Source organism: Coregonus lavaretus (assembly GCF_964263955.1).
Source record: "Coregonus lavaretus genome assembly, chromosome: 7".
In the NCBI taxonomy this organism is placed as follows: domain Eukaryota; kingdom Metazoa; phylum Chordata; class Actinopteri; order Salmoniformes; family Salmonidae; genus Coregonus; species Coregonus lavaretus.
In genome coordinates, this window is record NC_139994.1 from 28976227 (window position 1) to 28992600 (window position 16374).

At 44.1% G+C, this 16374-nt stretch overlaps 1 protein-coding gene across 1 annotated transcript; it reads right to left on the reverse strand.

Moving 5' to 3' along the window:
- Window positions 1-695: 695 nt before the first annotated feature.
- Window positions 696-16137, reverse strand: LOC311132788 (polyhomeotic-like protein 1). The gene is made up of 15 exons (XM_084166126.1): window positions 16072-16137; window positions 14898-15016; window positions 14563-14673; window positions 14240-14317; window positions 13872-14009; window positions 13468-13632; window positions 13093-13174; window positions 10351-11375; window positions 10124-10247; window positions 9671-9846; window positions 8773-8863; window positions 8573-8660; window positions 6972-7125; window positions 4357-4567; window positions 696-4015 (listed from the first exon to the last, which is right to left on the reverse strand). Exons 1-15 carry the CDS (start codon window positions 16088-16090, stop codon window positions 3864-3866), a joined length of 2733 nt encoding a protein of 910 aa, XP_084022252.1. The 5' UTR covers window positions 16091-16137; the 3' UTR covers window positions 696-3863.
- Between the last annotated feature and the right edge of the window lie 237 nt (window positions 16138-16374).

Here is a 16374-nt window from a genome sequence, read left to right on the forward strand (position 1 = left end):
GTATATACTTATATTGTGTATTTAAAGAGTAATATATGTGTATTTCTATATTTGTCCACTGTCCCACTGAATATCTATGTGGCTCCAAAGGACAACTAAATGAAGATTCCCTGCTTGCTGCAGGTTCTAATGCCAGTGTCTTCAAAGGCCCTACCTGGGTCTCTATCCCACACTAGCTCTATAATTCTACATGTAAACTGTGGTCACTCGCACTTTAACCCTTTAAACAACCACAATTTATGAAATAGAAATGGCTAAGTGTCTCATCATAATAAAACCTAGCCCAGCAGGGAAGGTAAAACTATATTTTGTAAAAAAAAAATCCATTAGTCCACTTTTAATACAGTCCCAAAATGTTTTGCATGTCAGCAGTTTCCAAGATGCAGCATTGGACTTTTAAGAAGCAAAGTGTCACCGGCCACATCATCATGATGATGCAAAATGCATTATAGATGTATATTATACATAATTTGATATTTCCCTTTCAGGCATCTGTTGTTTACCAAAGCAAAGTGATCCATTCTTTCTTGTCTTATTTGAGCTGGGATCCCTGCCTAACATATATGCCTTCACAAACTCTGAAATCTTAACCAGTCAAAGGACTTTGAAGTAAAGAGCACAACTAGCTATTACACACAAGTTCAGTCTACACAACACTCATCAAATCAGTTGCAAAATAAAAGCACTACCACTCCTGCATGTTGTCCTAGTAGTTTGTTTATTTTTTTGCATGATATTGACCTCGCCTTCTCCAAGCTTAAAACGTAAACACACAATTAGCAGAGCACCTAATCATAAGGAAAGCTATGAGGAAGACCACAATCCAGGGTCATGTTCATTAAGGCATGCAGAGGGAAAATGAGTGTTTCTTATTGGACAAGTGCAGGTAGTCCCTTCCTGTTTCAGTCAGTTTTCGTCCGTTTGATGCCTAATGAACACGACCGTGGTGACATTTTCTGTCCACTACTGTAAATAGCTCTTGCTGTGTGTAAAACTGCAAAGATCTTACAAAAAATACTAACATTTCAAATAGACAGGAGGGTACAGTGAGGGAAAAAAGTATTTGATCCCCTGCTGATTTTGTATGTTTGCCCACTGACAAAGAAATGATCAGTCTATAATGTTAATGGTAGGTTTATTTGAACAGAGGTCAGACGTTTTTTGTAGTTGGCCACCAGGTTTGCACACATCTCAGGAGGGATTTTGTCCCACTCCTCTTTGCAGATCTTCTCCAAGTCATTAAGGTTTCGAGGCTGATGTTTGGCAACTCGAACCTTCAGCTCCCTCCACAGATTTTCTATGGGATTAAGGTCTGGAGACTGGCTAGGCCACTCCAGGACCTTAATGTGCTTCTTCTTGAGCCACTCCTTTGTTGCCTTGGCCATGTGTTTTGGGTCATTGTCATGCTGGAATACCCATCCACGACCCATTTTCAATGCCTTGGCTGAGGGAAGGAGGTTCTCACCCAAGATTTGACGGTACATTGCCCAGTCCATCGTCCCTTTGATGCGGTGAAGTTGTCCTGTCGCCTTAGCAGAAAAACACCCCCAAAGCATAATGTTTCCACCTCCATGTTTGACGGTGGGGATGGTGTTCTTGGGGTCATAGGCAGCATTCCTCCTCCTCCAAACACGGCGAGTTGAGTTGATGCCAAAGAGCTCGATTTTGGTCTCATCTGACCACAACACTTTCACCCAGTTCTCCTCTGAATCATTCAGATGTTCATTGGCAAACTTCAGACGGGCCTGTATATGTGCTTTCTTGAGCAGGGGGACCTTGCGGGCGCTGCAGGATTTCAGTCCTTCAAGGTGTAGTGTGTTACCAATTGTTTTCTTGGTGACTATGGTCCTAGTTGCCTTGAGATCATTGAGAAGATCCTCCCGTGTAGTTCTGGGCTGATTCCTCACCGTTGTCATGATAATTGCAACTCCACGAGGTGAGATCTTGCATGGAGCCTCAGGCCGAGGGAGATTGACAGTTCTTTTGTGTTTCTTCCATTTGCAAATAATCGCACCAACTGTTGTCACCTTCTCACCAAGCTGCTTGGCGATGGTCTTGTAGCCCATTCCAGCCATGTGTAGGTCTACAATCTTGTCCCTGACATCCTTGGAGAGCTCTTTGGTCTTGGCCATGGTGGAGAGTTTGGAATCTGATTGATGGATTGCTTCTGTGGACAGGTGTCTTTTATACAGGTAACAAGCTGAGATTAGGAGCACTCCATTTAAGAGTGTGCTCCTAATCTCAGCTCGTTACCTGTATAAAAGACACCTGGGAGCCAGAAATCTTTCTGATTGAGAGGGGGTCAAATACTTATTTCCCTCATTAAAATGCAAATCAATTTATAACATTTTTGACATGCGTTTTTCTGGATTTTTTTGTTGTTATTCTGTCTCTCACTGTTCAAATAAACCTACCATTAAAATTATAGACTGATCATGTCTTTGTCAGTGGGCAAACCTACAAAATCAGCAGGGGATCAAATACTTTTTTCCCTCACTGTATATAATCTGAAACACGTTTGGAAAACTGCAGTAGCCTATGGGACGTTATCACTTGGATCAGGTGTACCTGTACCTCAGATCCTCATAGATTATTGCTGCTACCTCACGTACATTGTAAAAAGGAAGGTTTATGATATAAGTCCTGTGCACCAATTGTATTTTTTTTTGCAAATTTCAGCAGACAGAAAATGACACCCTCTATTTGTCAAATTTCCTTAGGCCAATATATTTGCTACTCCTCAGTAATGGTTGGCAAAGGCAATGGTCCATTGCTTTACATGACCTTACCATACTATTGCTCGCAAAAATAAGGAATGATATGAAACACGTTATTCATTGTTTAGGGACGACTCTGTTCTAGTTCTATTTTCGATCATCGAAACTACTTAAAAAGGCCACAATTTCCACAGAGAGATAACGCAATGATTCTCTACAGCGTAAACAAAGGCAGTCCAGCCAACAAAGGTATATTTAAATATATAGGCAAATATTACACACATATATAGGGTTTGCTCACTCACTCACTCACATAATGTAACATAATACTCTACATTGAAGGTCCACGTCTTGTGGGTAGAAGCCTCATTTTTTCCACTTTCATTCTGTTTGTTTTGACAAAATACACTACATGACCAAAAGTATGTGGACACCTGCTTGTCGAACATCTCATTCCAAAATCATGGGCATTAATATGGTGTTGGTCCCCCCTTTGCTGCTATAACAGCCTCCACTCTTCTGGGAAGGCTTTCCACTAGATGTTGGAACATTGCTGCGGGGACTTGCTTCCATTCAGCCACAAGAGCATTAGCGAGGTTGGGCACTGATGTTGGGCAATTAGGCCTGGATCGCAGTCTGTGTTCCAATTCATCCCAAAGGTGTTCGATGGGGTTGAGGTCAGGGCACTGTGCAGGCCAGTCAAGTTCTTCTAAAATTCATCCCACACCGATCTTCACAAACCATTTCTGTATGGACCTTGCTTTGTGCACGGATCATTGTCATGCTGAAATGGGGCAGCTCTAGCAGGGCAGAAATTTGACAAACTGACTTGTTGGAAAGGTGGCATCCTATGACGGTGCCACGTTGAAAGTCACTGAGCTCTTCAGTAAGGCCAATCTAATGCCAATGTTTGTCTATGGAGATTGCATGGTTGTGTGCTCGATTTTATACACCTGTCAGCAACGGGTGTGGCTGAAATAGCCAAATCCATTCAATTGAAGGGGTGTCCACATACTTTTGTATATATAGTGTATAATACAATCAACAGGGACCCCACTTAACACGGTTTAAAAAGTCTTTAAACGGCCATATTGTCACCTCTTCTTCTCTTTCTCCATCCCTCCTTTCCTCCTTTCATCCTTCCTCTCAGTCTCTCAGGTTGTTGATGTGGGCACAGATCTTGAGGGCGGGACCGAGCTTGATGTTCATGGTGGACATGAGATGCTCCTCTCTGAGTAGCAGCAGGGCCTGTCCGTCAATCTCCTGGGACAGGAAATGGGCAGCCAGCTCCTCACAGCCTGGGAGAAGAGAAAAGGAGGAGGAGGAGAGACGGAGAGAGGTTCGGAGTAAGAGAGGGCGAGAGAGAGAGAGAGCGAGACGGGAGACGGTAAGCAAGACAATAACATTAATAGCATTTACAATGGTGAAAATATAATAGCAATGGCATGCTCTCTCTTTATCATAGAATAATACAGGGATTTAAAAAACTAAAAAACAAGTAAGATAACTGTTTTAAAGATTTCAAAAGTCACAACAACACAGAGTAGCATTTGGGTGTTGTTGCATGACAAGGCATGTCCTTCTTTACTGTATCAACCAATGATGTCTACAGTATGTAGCTCAGCTCTGTGGTACCAACCTTGCAGAGATGATATGAACTGAGACACTTCCTCCACACTCCACTGGGCGGGGCTGCCGGGCAGGAAGTGGGGTGCCGCCGAGCCCTCCAATCGGAGTGTGGGGGGAGGCTGGTGGCAGGAAGAGGAGGAGGCCGGGGAGAGGGACATGGGGTCGTCCTCTTCCTCCTCGCAGCTGGAGACGTCGTCCGAACGGCTGGACTCGGAGCGGCACTGTAGACAATGAACCAGGACTGTATGAGAGGTGAGTTTACAACAGGGTAGTCACTGGATGGCCATGTCTCTTCAGCAATGTTCCCCCTAAGCTGCACCTCCCCCGGGACTGCCTCGCAGAAATATCAACCCACAGAGAGAAGCACGAGATTGAACTTTCTAGAGCAGTGGTCACCAACCGGTCGATCGCTACCGCTAGCCAATCGGATGGCTCAGATGACCGTGTTTGCAGTAACGTAGCAGGCATCAACGAAAGCTACAGCAAAGTTGATACTGTGAGATTTCAAAACGTTTAAACCAAGACTAGAGAGAAACTGTCAACGAATACAGCAAAGAGATGCTGTTTTTATGAGTGAGTTCATGTTTAAGTTCTTACTCAGCATTGTCAAGACTTTGTATACAATACTTTTATTAGCCATCAAATGTGCGTTCTTCCTATTTCCAATCAGCGCTACAACAAGCACTGCAGCAGTAATGAATGAGTAGGAAAGTGTATCTATAGGCTTGTTGTTGTTATTATTAGCGGCTTGGGTCTTTTTTAATATATTGGAGGAATATTTAACTTAACAGCATGAATTTGTGCATGAAGCAGAAATAATGCGATGCGACTCGAGTTTCGCCATCAGCTGGAAGACGGTGTCCCTTTTTGGTCAGTGTCAGTGGAGGAAAGGGAGAGCGGAGGGATGTTGAGAGGCGGACCATCAGTCTGCTGTTCTCTCCCTCCGCTGAGACTGATCATCAGATGCAGGCACCATCAGCCCAGTAAAATAAAAATAAAAAGCAAATTATTTAAATGTATGCTCACTCAGCTGTGCCTCACAATTAATACAACATCTGATCTATTACCGGTGTGATCATATAGCCTACCTCAAATGGCCTGAACAACAACGCATTGGCAGGGCAATTCAAGCAAAGCCAATATGCAGTGATAATGTATTGGGCTTATAGCTTACTGCACAAACCTCATTGCTACAGTACTGTTTTTAATTGGCTAATGTTGCATAGGCTTAAGTTTTTTAAGTCATGTAAAAAAGAAATCTGAGCGGTAGATCTCTGCTTACATTTTGACTCAGAAAGTGATTTTGACTTAGAAAAGGTTGGTGACCACTGTTCTAGAGTTTTCCCTGTTAACACTACCAACGTTTCCCTTTACTGTGGCAATTGTGATCGATTCAACGCAATATTAGCCACTTTCAATGCAACATACTGAAACAAAACAAACTATGCAAGAGATTTTATTGTAGGCAGAACGCATCTGAGTAGGATTCTATTGCATTGACACCCTCTACACAGCCCGTACTCTACACAGACCAGTGCGGCATAAACAATCAGAGCTGCTGTAGGCCTATATGCAAATAGACCATTGCCATATATGGATCTGTGCCATTTACTTTGAACTGGACTGTGTTTACAGTATGAGCGGTAATGAGTAGATGTGCTTGTTTTGAGATCAAAGCAAGAGTTGCCACGTATCCACGTGTGCACATTTTGTTCATATCCTTTGCTAGTTAGTGAGTTGTTAGCCCAGTTATAGATAATTTGTAGTCAGCAATAGGGGAGTGATTGCTTCCTACAAGAGCACATTTTACATTTACATTTTAGTCATTTAGCAGACGCTCTTATCCAGAGCGACTTACAGTTAGTTAGTGCATACATTTTTCATACTGGCCCCCCATGGGAAACGAACCCACAACCCTGGCGTTGCAAGCGCCATGCTCTACCAACTGAACTACAGGATGTGTACATTTCTAGGCATCTTTGAAAAGCGAGTCAGGTAAAGAGCTTTTTTTTTCTTAAAGGGGCAGTGTTGTATTTTGAGACAGGCTTGAATAAGCTAAGTAGCCAATAGGCAGAGGGTAGCATAATTCGTCTGATTCTCTGTAATAATGGTATGATAATAATAATGCATTTCATTTTGTAAAGTGGTTTCTTGCATCAAACAACACAACAACATTTTCAGTCACCTCCTTGTCTCAAGGACAAGTGGATAAACAGGTTAATGTCAAGTCCTGCATGTTTTTATGAAAAGTCTCATGGATTGTAGGCCTACATTGAACACTATAGGCTGAATGATAGAACAGCTATTTCCATGTTAAAATGTTATGGGATGCATTTTCTCCATTGTTTTTGATAGTAGGCCACTCTGGTAGGCCTACAATATGATCAAATAGCCACAGTAGCCTACATAGCCTCTATTAAAACTGTAACTTAAAGTGGTTATAGCCTCAGTTTTCACAGTAAACGCGTGCAGGAATATGCAAAGAAAATCACTACGTTCAAGTTTGCGCTCAGCAGACCTAAAAATTACTCAGTGCCAGAAAATATTAGAGGGTACATTGCTCTTCAGTCATCCATGCCAGCTCAAAAACAAGTGTACAACTATCAATGATGAACTGACCATTACCTTGACTGGTAAGGGTCTCCCGGCTATTTTGGCACTGGCGATCTCGGAGCTGGTCCTGTGGGGAACCCTCCTCCTCAGGACTCCGTCCTCGTCAGAGTGGGAGAGGTGAACCCCCTGTCGCAGGCGGAAGTGCTGGCTGCAGCTCACGTTATACCTGGAGCAACATGGAGACATAGTAGACATACACTGAGTGTACAAAACATTAAGAACACCTGCTCTTTCCACAGACTGACCAGGTGAATCCAGGTGAAGGCTATGATCCCTTATTGAGGTCACTTGTTAAATCTACTTCAATCAGTGTAGATGAAGGGGAGGAAACAGGTTAAAAAAAAATGATTTTGAAGCATTGAGACAACTGAGACACGAATTGTGTATGTGTGCCATTCATAGGGTGAATGGGCAAGACAAAAGATTCAAGTGCCTTTGAACGGGGTATGGTAGTAGGTGCTAGGCGCACCGGTTTGAGTGTGTCAAGAACTGCAACGCTGCTGGGTTTCTCACGCTCAACACTTTCCCGTGTGTATCAAGAATGGTCCACCACCCAAAGGACATCCAGCCAACTTGACACAACTGTGGGAAGCATTGGAGTCAACACGGGCCAGCATCCCTGTGGAACACTTTCGACACCTTGTAGAGTCCATGCCCCGGCGAATTGAGGCTGTTCTGAGGGCAAAAGGGGGTGCAACTCAATATTAGGAATGTGTTCCTAATGTTTTGTACACTCAGTGTATACTGACATATATACTGAACAAAAATATAAATGCAACATGCAACAATTTTAGTGAGTTACAGTTCATATAAGGAAATCAATCAATTGGAATACTTTAATTAGGCCCTAATCTATGGATTTCACATGAATGGGCAGGGGCGCAGCCATGGGTGGGGTGGGCCTGAAAGGGCATAGGCCCACCCACTTGGGAGCCAGGCTCAGCCAATCAGAATGAGTTTTTCCCCACAAAAGGGCATTTTTACAGACAGAAATACTCCTCCGTTTCATCAGCTGTCCGGGAGACTGGTCTAAGATGATCCCGCAAGTGTAGAAGCCGGATGTGGAGGTCCTGGGCTGGCGTCGTTACACGTGGTCTGCGGTTGTGAGGCCGGTTGGACGTACTGCCAAATTCTCTAAAACGACGTTGGAGGCGGCTTATGGTAAAGAAATTAACATTAAAGTATCTGGCAACAGCTCTGGTGGACATTCCTACAGTCAGCATGCCAATTGCGCCGCTCCCTTAAAATGTTGACATCTGTGGCATTGTGGTGTGTGACAAAACTCCACATTTAAGAGTGGCCATTTATTGCTCCCAGCACAAGGTGCACCTGTGTAATTATCATGCTGTTTAATCTGCTTCTTGATATGCCACACGTGTCAGGTGGATGGATTATCTTGGCAAAGGAAAAATGCTCACTAACAGGGATGTAAACAAATTTGTGCACAAAATTTGAGAGAAATAAGCTTTTTGTGCGTATGGAACATTTCTGGGATCTTTTATTTCAGCTCATGAAATATGGGACCAACACTTTACATGTTGCGTTGATATTTTTGTTCAGTATAGTAGACATACAGTATACTGCAGTGACTTTGTACTATTATACAACTATACCTCTTGGAACAGGTCAAGGAGCAGAAGCGCTTGGTCCCTCTAAACTGTCTGGCTGGGGCAAAGCTTTTGCAGTACTCACACTTCAGGACTGGGAAGAGAGAACAGAAAAAAGGGGGTTTAAAGAACTATATGAATTACAGTTTGTAGTCAAACCAGTGGCTTTGATGGAAACGTGACTTAGACTATGGTCTGAGCTTAACCTGTAGCTGTATTCACAGTCTCAGGCTGACTGGCATCTGGATTGTCCATGGCCAAATCTTCTCCAGCTGGCTCTTTCACTGGCCCACTCACCTGTCAATCAAAATACAGGAACAAAATGTGTTGTGTACAACATTACTGATTAAAGGGAATTATTGATAATATTGTTTTGATCTAAAGTACATGTCATTATTTACATCAGATGTTATACAGTGCATTCAGAAAGTATTCAGACTTCTTGAATTTTTCCACATTTTGTTACGTTACAGTCTTTTTTTTCTCAGCAATCTACACACAATACCCCATTATTAAAAAAAAAATACTGAAATATCACATTTACATAATTATTCAGACCCTTTACTCAGTACTTTGTTGAAGCACCTTTGGCAGCGATTATAGCCTTGAGTCTTCTTGGGTATGACGCTATAAGCTTGGCACACCTGTATTTGGGGAGTTTATCCCATTCTTCTCTGCAGATACTCTCAAGCTCTGTCAAATTGGATGGGGAGCGTCGCTGCACAGCTATTTTCAGGTCTCTCAATGATCAATGGAAACAGGATGCACCTGAGCTCAGTTTCGAGTCTCATAGCAAAGGGTCTGAATGTTTATGTAAATAAGATATCTGTTTTTAATTATTTATACATTTGCAAAAAAAAAATCTAAAAACCTGTTTTCGCTTTGTCGTTATGGGGTATTGTGTGTAGATTGATGAGGACATTTTTTTATTTCATCCATTTTAGAATAAGGCTGTAACGTAACAAAATGTGGAAAAAGTCAAGGGGTCTGAATACTTTCCGAATGCACTGTATATCCCCAAAGGGTATGAATGGACGTTGTATTGTATATGAGAACTACAACTACTCTAAAAATGACAAAGCCTAAGGTGAATACTGTACATACAGGGAAGGGTTCAGCTCCCTCCTGGATGACGAAGCCCTCTATGAGGTGGGTGAGGACGTGGGGTTTGACCACAGCCTGTGGAGGGGGGGCTCTCTCCCCCTGGCCACCCCCCATACGGGGCACCGAGAGGGCAGGGGAAGGAGAGGGAGAGGGGGAGGGAGAAGGTGGACAAGGGCCTTGAGAAAAGAAGGGTGAGGGCAGAGAAATGATTTTATCATATATTTTGGAACAATTTGAGCAAGTCTGCCTGGCCACAGTGTCTAAATCTATGCAAACGTGAGGTTTTTGGAATCATGTATAGGTATTGATCAAAGGGGATTTGACATGTTGGTGGCTGGGCTATGGTGGAAAATTGTCTCCCTGCACTCTTATCCTTCCAGTGGTCGTAAAAGAGAGGAATGAGAAAGGCTAAGTATTTAAGACAAGTGGGCACATTCGTAGCTGACTCCTTACCTGCTTCCATGGCGGAGGAGGAGAGAACAGGGGAGTGTTCACTTATTGGAACAAGGTGGGGAGGAGGGGGACCATCTTCCTCATTGGCTGCGTCTGACTCGGATTTCCTCTTCATCGCCTTACCCTGAGAGGAATGTCATTATTTCACAAATGGACTCAACAACTACTACGTAGTTTAGAAAAATCTGTAATTTGTAGTGTCATCAGTGCTATCAGTGCTACCTCACCTGGGGAGGCTGAGGACACACAGACTCTCCATTGGCAGCCACTACAGTGGATGCATTGCTTGCCTCAACCAACGGCAGGGGTAGAGTGATGGAGGAACGGGAGAGGGTGGGAGGAGAGATGGCGGCCTGGGACTGAGAGGAGATGCTGGTGGCCAAGGTGCAATTTTGATTTTGATCCAGCCCAGGGCTCTGATTGGCTTGCGCTTGCACGTGAGAAATGTGGGCCAATGAGAGGGCTTCCTGGGCTGATTGAAGGCTCTTTAGACCTGCCCCTCGGCCTATACCCCCTCCCTCTCTGGATGCGATGGAGGACACCATGGTGAGGAGGCTGGCGCTGCTGGAGCTATTTAGAAGGGTAGCGCCGTCCTGGGAACAGGCGTTCCGGGCCTGGACCAAGGCCAAAGCCTGGGGGTTTCCTATGGAGCTCGGCCTGGCCCCTACTATCTGGACTGGGATGTGCGGCGGAGGCTGGGCGGCACTAGTCTGCTTGTTGGCAGGGGGAGCGGGGAGGATGGGAGGCGGGTTGCGGGAGGGCAGTTGCAGGGGCAAACGGAGACCCTGTTGAGTTTTCGGCTGGATTGGAATGGGACCGTTCCCATGGCCTCCTTTGTCATTAATAGTGCTTTTCTGCAGAGGCTGAACCACCAGCGTTTGAGTACTAACATTGGGCTTGATGGTGGCAGCACCAACTTGGTAACTGTGGGACTGGGTGGGTGCACTGGAGGTGGGCACCAGAATGTGCGTTGCCGTGGAAGCGGAGTTTACCGTGGTGATAGCCCCGCCCCGGCCAAAGTTGGGTCCGGAAAGGAGGAGCTGTGAGAGTGGGACAGAGGTGGAGGGTGAGGAGGGGGTGTTGGAGTGGTGGTTGCCCGTCTTGAGGTTGAGAGAGGACAGGTTGGCGTTGGAGCTCTGGATGTAGGTGGGGATCTTGATGTGGGACTGTTGCTGTTGGGTTGGTTTAGTGGGAGACTGCGGAGTGGACTGGTTGAACTGCTGGTGAGATGACTGGATAAGGGAGTAGGTCGCTGGACAAGAATGAGGAAGGAAATGAATAACCAACAGGTAAGTAAGTATGATAAGTATGTAAGGCTAAGTACAGTGCCTTCGGAAAATATTCAGACACCATGACTTTTTCCACATTTTGTTACGTTACAGCCTTATTTTAAAATTGATTAAATTGATTTTTTTCCTCATCAATCTACACACAATGCCCCATAATGACAAAGAAAAACAGTTAAAAAAAAAGAAATTGCACATTTAATACAAATAAAAAACGGAAATACCTTATTTACATAGGTATTCAGACCCTTTGCTATGAGATTAGAAATTGAGCTCAGGTGCATCCTGTTTCCATTGATCATCCTTGAGATGTTTCTACAACTTGATTGGTGTCCACATGTGGTAAATTCAATTGAATGGACATTATTTGGAAAGGCACACACTTGTCTATATAAGGTCCCACAGTTGACAGTGCATGTCAGAGCAAAAACCAAGCCATGAGGTCAAAGGAGTTGTCCGTAGAGCTCCGAGACAGGTTTGTGTCGAGACACAGATCTGTGGAAGGGTACCAAAAAATGTCTGCAGCATTGAAGGTCCCCAAAAACACAGTGGCCTCCATCAGTCTTAAATGAAAGAAGTTTGGAACCACCAAGACTCCTCCTAGAGCTGGCCGCCCGGCCAAACTGAGCAATCGGGGGAGATGGGCCTTGGTCAGGGAGGTGACCAAGAACCTGATTGTCACTCTGAGAGAGCTCCAGAGTTCCTCTGTGGAGAATGGAGAACCTTCCAGAAGGACAACCATCTCTGCAGCACTCCATCAATCAGGCCTTTATGGTAGAGTGGCCAGACGGAAGCCATTCCTCAGTAAAAGGCACATGACAGCCCGCTTGGAGTTTGCCAAAAGGCACCTAAAGACTCTCAGACCATGAGAAACAAGATTCTCTGGTCTGATGAAACCAAGATTGAAGTCTTTGGCCTGCATGCCAAGCATCATGTCTGGAGGAAACCTGGCACCTTCCCTACGGTGAAGCATGTTGGTGGCAGCATCTTGCTGTGGGGATGTTTTTCAGGGGCAGGGACTGGCAGACTAGTCAGGCTCAATGGAAAGATGAATGGAGCAAAGTACAGAGAGATCCTTGATGAACACCTGCTCCAGAGTGTTCAGGACCTCAGACTGGGGTGAAGGTTCACCTTCCAACAGGACAACGACCCTAAGCACACAGCCATGGCCAAGACAACGCAGGAGTGGCTTCGGGACAAGTTTCTGAATGTCCTTGAGTGGCCCAGCCAGAGCCTGGACATGAACCCGAACGAACATCTCTGGAGAGACCTGAAAATAGCTGTGCAGCAACGCTCCCCATCCAACCTGACAGAGCTTGAGAGTATCTGCAAAGAAGAATGGGAGAAACTCCCCAAATATAGGTGTGCCAAGCTTGTAGCGTCATACCCAAGAAGACTCAAGGCTGTAATCGCTGCCAAAGGTGCTTCAACAAAGTACTGAATAAAGGGTCTGAATACTTATGTAAATATGATATTTCAGTTTTTTATGTTTAATACATTTGCAAAAAATGCTAAAAACCTGTTTTTGCTTTGACCTTATGGGGTATTGTGTGTAGATTGATGAGGGAAAAAAAAACAATTTAATCAATTTTAGAATAAGGCTGTAACGTAACAAAATATGGAAAAAGTCAAGGGGTCTGAATACTTTCCGAATGCACTGTATGCTGCGAATTCACTCCCCACCTGTTTCACCTCTCTCTGGGGTTTCAGTCTTGACCCCGACCCCCTTGGGACTGGAGACACATCGCAAAGCCAGGTTCTGCACCTGGCCCAGAGAAAAAGGGGGAGATGGGTGTATGAGGATTGACGGAAAGAAGAGGCCAGAGAGAGGGGCGCGAGAGAAGTACAAGCAAGAGTTTCACCAATTTAAGAGTACAATACTGTAGTTTTACTGCAAATATTCTAGATTTTGACTGGTCCCAGATCTGTTTGTGCTGTAATGACCACAGGAACTGGCAAAACAACACCAACAGATCTGGACGAAGCTATTCTAGATTACATCACTAAAGCAGGACTCACTCCAATGCTCTCAGTCACAAATACAAAGTTGATCCATACCTGGTCATTGTCTGATTGGTTCCTGGAGGAAGTAGGTGTAACTTCCTGTTGTTGCTGCTGCTGAGTCTGTGGCTGCTGGGTGACTGTTGCCATGGCAGTGGTTGCCGTGCTACCAGGCATAAAGATGAGCTGTGAGGAGAGGGGAGCCCTCAGAGACCGGTTCACCTATAGTACAACAAAAGAGACTGTCAACAGTCCTTTCATGGAGGCAAATGACAAAAGCAGATACAATACCGACACTCCTTAGCCAAGCCCGAACCACACCAAGCTAAGCTGTACTGTGCTGACCTGGTTATGAATCCACTGAAGTGGAATTGAAACTGTGCTGAAAATATCTGAGCCAGCAAGGTTTTGTTCGGGTCGGCCTTATAGTGTGAATCAGGCAATGGTGCATGTGTTCTCACTCTCAGATACATCTGTCCCTGTCCTGCTGCACTTCCACCCAGCAGCACTGATTGGCTTATGGTGGATGTCGCGGAAGAGCCTGGGCCTATAGTGCGGGTGCTGGTTATGGCCCCTCCCCCAGAAGTGGTTACATTCACCTGAAGAGGAAATAAATAAAGTGTATTTGAAAACAACCAAAGCAAACTGTATTGACTATTTCGGAGAAAATGAAACAATGCAAGTGCCAGTAACTCAAATATATAAAATGTCACAGGTGTTCAAACTGAAAATTATCAAATATCACTGGAGTTCCCTATTTGAAGCTGTATTTGTGTCAATGATTGTAGGCTGTGCTAGTTCTGAAAGAGGCATGTATGTGTCAACGTACAGATGTGACTGTTGTGCTGGTGGTCTGAGAGGTGCTGTTGGTGGGAGGGCTGGACTGGCGACTGGCAGCAAGGGTGGCCTAAAACAGGGACAACAAGGAATAATGCCAAAAGCCATTGCCATAGTTTAGAGCTGAAAAAAACAGACTATTTACCAAACCTCATGATGATGTTTCAACATATTGTACTGCCACCCTATAGCCTAAACATTCTGCCTTTTAAAATAGCAAACCAATCATAACCTGACAATGTCAAAACAGCACCCATGTCCCCTATTCTGAGCATGCATTATTGGTAAGGGCGGTTCATAAAGATGGTTCTTTACCTGTTGTACTGCAGCCAGGTTTTGTAGCTGGGCACTGTTGATCTGTTGCTGCAGCATCAGCTGCTGGAAGTACTGCGCTGCATTGGGCTGCCTCTGCAGCGCCTGAAGGGCCTTCATTTACACAAGATAGAAAACAGGGAGAGGGAGTAATGAAATTGCACTGTCAATAGCCTGCAGGTTGATATACGAGCGCTTACATAGTGAAAATGAGATAACTATGCTACAGACAAGGATTACAGATGATCCTGTGTGACACTGAGTACAATATCTCAGAAAAAGGCATAGGCTATGCATAATATCCCCATTCATATGCAAGCACACCCACACGTACTGACCTGCACAGCCTGTCTCTCGTACAGGGACATGGAGTTCATTTGAGAGGGGCGGGAGTTCACCCCTGATGGAGTGGTTCCATTGGTAGAGCCCTGGTTTTGGTCCCCATCTGTCTCCATCACTGAGGAAAACAAGATAAGCTTTCAATCAAATGCTGCCTAGAAAGCAATGTCAAAAGACATGGCTATCAGTCACTGGTTGAAGGTAAAATATTATTCACACTGCAGCTTTGTGGAGCAGTAAGGTGTGGAATATATCTGTCATGCCTGGATAACTAACATCTGTATTTACATGTTGACAAGATATTGTATATATCAATCAAGAATGCCATTCCTTCGTTCACTCCTTCACCTGACTGCTTGCAAACATTTGATTGTCATGCAACATAAATTCAATACATCTCAGCTAGTATTACATGCATTATTAGTAGCTTGCATTGTAAAATATTATTAGCTAGCTAGCTATCCACATATTATGCAGCTCACTTGTTTCACTATAATTAAAAGCAAGTTGAGTGCTGCTAGCTAGTACAGTATTTAACTAGCTAGCTACAGTAACTAGTTGCAGACAGTGCTAGCACAAAAGCTAGTTACTGTAACTAGCTAGCTACCCATGAGCACCGTCTGCTGCAAATCCCTTGCTCACCGTGGACGTTGGCGTATTGCCACCTATGTTTCTCTCTCGACTTCAATGCGTAGCAGTATGCAACAATTCCTTTTGCACGACGATATTACAGTACATTCAATTAGGTTGTTGATAGTTTGCATAAATTTGGGTGGAGGACAACGCCTCCTTCTGATGTTTGTTCTTTTCCGGCGCAATGGAATGACGTAGGTCACGTGCCAAAATGTGTAACAACAACATAGTTACAACGTAATATCGACCTGCAATAGCAACACGGTTAATATGTCATTAATTGCGACAATGTATGTAATGCCTCCTGTTACACTGTAGCTGCATCATGAAATAATAACTCGAGCAGCCTTGTGCATCCGCTACAATGAGCTTGATTACCCCAATTTTGTGACCATACACATTTTCCAGAAATCATTGTTTGATGTATGTAAAATGAACGAAACCGTTTTAACTTCCTATTAACTAAGATGCGTTTATAAGTAAAACTACCGTTACATTTGTATTTTAAAACGAGGTAAAAATAAAAATAAAAATACTTACTTTGGCCACTTTCTTTCATTCGAAGCTTCAAGCTATAAACCTGTCACTCAAAATGGTCTCTGTCAGCATCACCTAGTCCGAATCATGTTTAAATACTATGTCCATATGAAGTACACAAACACAACCAGGAATTGCTGTGTGTAATGCCACCTGGTGGATGTCATAAAATAGGTTAACAACACATTTATTACACCTTCACACCCAGAATTGATTGATTGATTAAACCAAGCAAGATGCTGACTTTGTATTTGCCAAGGATAGTATCTGAAGGTATCAAAGGTTTTGTGTTTGTTAGATGTGGGA

Bases quoted from the DNA above. Each gene is read 5' to 3' on its own strand.
- LOC311132788 (XM_084166126.1), bottom strand. The intron at 14,010-14,239 runs GTACGTTGACAC...TTTCCTCTTCAG, and splicing joins CCAGCACAACAGTCACATCT to GTGAATGTAACCACTTCTGG. The intron at 13,633-13,871 runs GTGAGAACACAT...GTTGTACTATAG, and splicing joins AGGGACAGATGTATCTGAGA to GTGAACCGGTCTCTGAGGGC.